The sequence below is a fragment of the Cynoglossus semilaevis genome, chromosome 2 (assembly GCF_000523025.1).
Source record: "Cynoglossus semilaevis isolate Cse_v1.0 chromosome 2, Cse_v1.0, whole genome shotgun sequence".
Lineage (NCBI taxonomy): Eukaryota > Metazoa > Chordata > Actinopteri > Pleuronectiformes > Cynoglossidae > Cynoglossus > Cynoglossus semilaevis.
This window is the reverse complement of record NC_024308.1, coordinates 15,637,926-15,642,782: the sequence shown is the minus strand read 5'-3', so window position 1 is coordinate 15,642,782 and position 4,857 is coordinate 15,637,926. Positions and strand designations below refer to the sequence as shown.

Below are 4,857 nucleotides of genomic sequence, written 5' to 3'. Positions count from 1 at the left end.
CTGATGATATGCTCAACTTTGTCAAGACCCATCCGTTGATGGACGAAGCCGTTCCGTCTCTTGGACAAAGACCCTGGATAGTCCGAACTATGGTCAGGTAAGGCAGAACAGCACACCACTGCACACAACCAAATGTGACCTCTGCTTTTTACCGAAGTGAGTAGGGGGCATGCCAGTGGTAACTTGGCATCTTGTGGATTTGAACCTGAAACCTTCCAGACCCACGTCCACTTCCTTAACCACCAAGCCTGCCCTAAATAACTTTAGGACCGTGATGATTTTCTAATAAAGTGCCAGTAGTTACTCCTTACGTGAGGTTATAATAACTTTAGGACCGTGATGATTTTCTCCAACCAACTAATAAAGTGCCAGTAGTTCCATTGGATAAATGATATAAATAGCTGTACAGTACTATGTAAAAGTTTTAGCCTTACATGAGGTTACTGTCAACACTGTTACTCTCCTCAGTTTACGAAGTCCTCGACGTAGGGCATTTCGTGGTTACGTCGCCTTCTCACATCAATTTATTAAGAAAGTCTTGCAGCGTTGAAACAAATTTGGCACCTAAACCAGTTGGTCAGCCGAGCGGACAAAAGCGTCATTACTCATCCTTATATGCCGAGGACGTCTTTATTTACGTTCACCAGTTTTAAGCAACATATGGAGTTTTCTACATTTACTTTATTTTTTTTTCATCAATACGTCTCCCAATCGTAAGTCAGAATCTTCTAATGTTTTTATGTCCTTGATCAGAGTGTCAAACATACGGCCCGTGGACCATAGCCGGCCCGCTAGGGGATACAATGCGGCCCACTTGAAGAATTTTGTGAAGAAGCACAAACACTTCATGATGTTTTGCCAAATTTGCCAAAATGTTTTAATATACTTATTTTCATGAAAACAAAGGGGAAACATGGACTTATTGTTATTTATAGGTTATTATATTATGATTGTACTGGTCCGGCCCACTTGACATCTAATCGGGCTGTATGTTGACCCCTGAACTAAAATGAGTTTGACACCCTCCTGTCCTAGGTTATGATGTTAGTTTAGATGAAATGGGTACTTATGTACAGTATGTGACTTCCAGTGGAAAATTAAGTTATGTCACACCATAGGAATGGAATTCTGACACAAGTGGAGGACCCCCTGATGTGTGTGAAGTTACAGATTATTTTTTTGCGCTTTACTGTAGATGACAACTTCTCAAAGCTTACGACAGCCGACTTCCTGTGTCCCTGTCAGAGTATTAGGTGCGTGGCTAATTAGCTCACATATCTAAAATACTGCACTTCCATAAATACTAGCAGCCACTTATTGTGCCACAATGAACCTCTCTGCTATAACATTATAACATTACAAGCTCATAACATTAGCAGGAATTACACCAACACAACACCAGACGTTGACAGTGTTGACATATCCGGTGTTAAATCCCAGAACATGTGATGAATTCTTTTGTCCTCGTTTTTTTTTTTGTTTTTTGTTTTTTTTAATTGACATCGCACTCTAACCATTAGATTAACGTTGTTATGACAAGTGGATCACACGATAGTTCTAAAAAGTGCGCGACGCTTCTTCGACGACACGTCGCTAAAATTTGTGTTTCGTGTTCAAAGGACTAGATGGAGGTGGTGGCACACAAAAAAAAAAAACCACACACAGATGTGTGTATGTTCTCTCACACACACATGGTCTGACTGTTCAAGCTGTTGATGCCTTATGTCACAGTCGCCCTGGTAATGTGAGGAAGTCTGTGCTGGCAAGAAGGAGCTGTAGCCCATGAAGTCTGACATAAATGCCCTCCCTCTCGCTCTCTCTCCTCTGCATTTCTCCCTTTTTCTCTCTACCTCTCTCTCTCTCTCTCTCCCTCTCTTTATTTATAATCCCCTCTATGGAATCCAGCTGCCATCCAACTACCCAGGGATTACAGGCATAGGATGTATGTGGAATAATAAACACCAAGCACAACATGGCTTCTTTTCTCCGGCCGTTGACTAATACACCCAGCGATGTGTGTCGTCTATAAATATTGCCTGAATGTCAGCTGTCAGAGTCTGTATTTTATAGCCACACCAGTGCGGTGTAACTTCAAGGAAACCAACGACCATTTGTCCAAACAACAACAAAGCCGTGTTTGTTTTACCAGGTACCAGCTGAACAAGATCGTGGTGGACACGGAGGCAGGACCGCACAGAAACCGAACGGTTGTGTTCCTCGGTTCCAGCAGAGGTACCATCCTGAAGTTCCTGGTGATGCCCAACCAGGACAACACTGTCACAGAGGACAATGTCTTCTTGGAGGAACTCGAGGGATTCAACCCAGAAAAGTAACTTTTCCCCAGACACAACACTCTTCTAGCCTAGAGTCACAGAAGCAGCATCTGTACTCAAGAAAATCGTATTCGTTTGTTCAGTTGCCTGAACTCACCCGAAAGTGTGGCTTATTTGAGCAAATAAAAAAAAAAAAATTTAAATGCAACTCCAAACCATGATAACAACTGAAAAAAATGTTGACTGTATTTCAGAGTTATCAGGAAGTATACAGTCTACTTATATCATTTCACCGATCAACTGACATCCACACTGGCCTATGACTGAATTCCCATAAAAAAAAAACCATCAAATAATAACGTCAGACAAAACATGATTTCTATTTCATTTTATTTGAGTTTGTTGTGTTTGTTTCCCCAAGATCTGTGTCTGGGAAAAATCCTGACAAATGTAGTTGGTGACCCTAACCTCTAAATCAGGGGTGTCAAACTCAGTTTGGTTCCTGGGGTAACCAAACTGGGTGTCAAACTCAGTTTGGTTCCTGGGCCGCATATAACCTCATTATGTGTCAAGTGGGCCGGACCAGTACAGTTCATATTTTCATTTCATTCATTCATATTTAATGAAAAATCATGTTAGAAAAAAACATCTTGAACGTAAAGTTGTTGTGTTTTTTTCTTATTCATTATGGTCATGAAGCGGACCGGATTGAACGCCCTAGTGGGCCAGTTTTGGCCCGCGGGCCGTATGTTTGGCACCCCTGCCCTAAATGATTTTTATTTGTAAATCTCCTACTTAAACAGTACAATACAAACATAACGTTTTTTTTTATAACAAATGACATTCAAGTCTCGGTGACAGTTTTCTGCCTCACTTAATGATTCATGTTATTAATGCACGATGTCAGAGGTGTGATGTTCTCGCGAAGTCGGTGAGAAAAAAAACAAAGTGAAAAACAAATGTGTCACATCCTGACACGTGAGGAGCTTCAGACAAAATAACACATAACGGAGATGACAGAGACGTACACTTGAAAAATACAGGGATGAAAAGAAAAGGGAAAGTACGACCAAAAAATACACGATGAAAGGTGATTAGTAGAGGATCGTATCTAAGGTTTAATCTGAACATCTTTTAATGAGGTGGAGACGCACTGTAGGGCTGGTAGAGAAGACGAAGGGATGAAATGATAATGAAAATCATGTTATCCTTAATCTTAACTAAAACTCCTCGACAGAAAGATCAACCTCTTACGTTCAGCCTGGGAGCAGGAATTGAATTAAATATGTGCTTGATCTGAAAGAAAGAAAAAAAATTGTGAATAAGAAATGCTTTTTTTTAAGGGTTTTTTATATGGTGTTCATTATAATGCATTTAATTTGAGAGCCATCTGGGGGGGGGGGGGGGGGGTTAAACACAGATGCAGGCAGATATAACTGCTCATTATCTGTCACTAAGGCTAATGAGAGTCATTTTATAGAAGGAACATCTTTCCGAACGCTTTCTGCTAAGATAAGTGTGACCCCCTTTTTTTTTTCTTCCCTCAACATTTACACCGTTAAGTAAAGTTTAAATTGCTAGTCAGATATGAGTCAAAAAATTCCAAAAATATTTAAAAAAAAAAAACTTAGGCGGACACCTGTTATATGAGTCAAAAAATTCCAAAAATATTAAAGGCGGACACCTGTTAAACGTATCAACGATTCGGGTCGAGGGGATTTTTTTTCCTGTTTTGTTTTAATGGCTTCTCCTTGGATTCGCTTTCACCTTTTGTCACAGCTTATTCCTCTGCTTTTGGATGTGACAACAGGAGGGATAGTAACAGCTAATGAAAGAGGACTTTGTAATGAATGAGTTAGTGTAGCCTAAAGCCAGGTGCGGTATAATTTGGTGTGCATGAGCCCAGCAGGAGGTCAGCGTCTATTACAGCTGCTCTGTAGCCAGAGACAGATGGATTAGGTCCACAGCCACATCAGTGACTTCTGTTTTGTTCTCTGACGCTCCGGGCTAACACACCTCCTACCACACGCGCCTCACCTAACGCGTGCAGACAAAGGGAAGCCTTGTGGGCCGTAAGAAACCCCAGGCTATGTTGAAGTTGGGTCATGAATAGGACCAAAGTGTGGAATAATTAGTTGAATCCGATAGCGGGACAATCAGTTGAAGGAATGGGTTAATTTAAAGCTGCGTAGCTGCAGTGTTAGCAACCACTAAGGATTTAATAACTTTTTCCAAAATACAGGATCAACTTTGATTTTTAGTGCATTCTAAATGGATAGTTAGCGCTACAGTGGTGCAGTGGTAGGACTTCCGCCTACTGGGTAAATATACATTTAGCATTTTAAAGCTAGGTTGATCACTTTAGCCTGGTCGTTTTAACAGCAGCTCCAAAGCTAAAAAAAAAAAACGTGGCATAATCACTAATAATTACAAAGGGAGGGTCAACAGGGGGCACCAAACCACATTATTCACCAAGGTGCAAACATGGGCACAGCTGACTCCGCTAGCAAGTCCAGAATACTGGCATAGGTCCCAAGACGGTTGCTAAGGGCACCATCTGCTGGAGGGGGTGATTTAAAAAAAA

General features: G+C 41.1%; 1 protein-coding gene across 1 annotated transcript in view; it reads left to right on the top strand.

Annotated features, from left to right (window-relative positions):
• Positions 1-4,857, top strand: part of sema6bb (sema domain, transmembrane domain (TM), and cytoplasmic domain, (semaphorin) 6Bb) — a 70,678-nt gene that overhangs the window by 29,145 nt on the left and 36,676 nt on the right. The window contains 2 exon segments of the mRNA XM_017031337.2: positions 1-97; positions 2,150-2,329. The exon segment at positions 1-97 is cut by the window's left edge and continues 35 nt beyond it. Coding sequence (XP_016886826.1) covers positions 1-97; positions 2,150-2,329 — 277 coding nt within the window.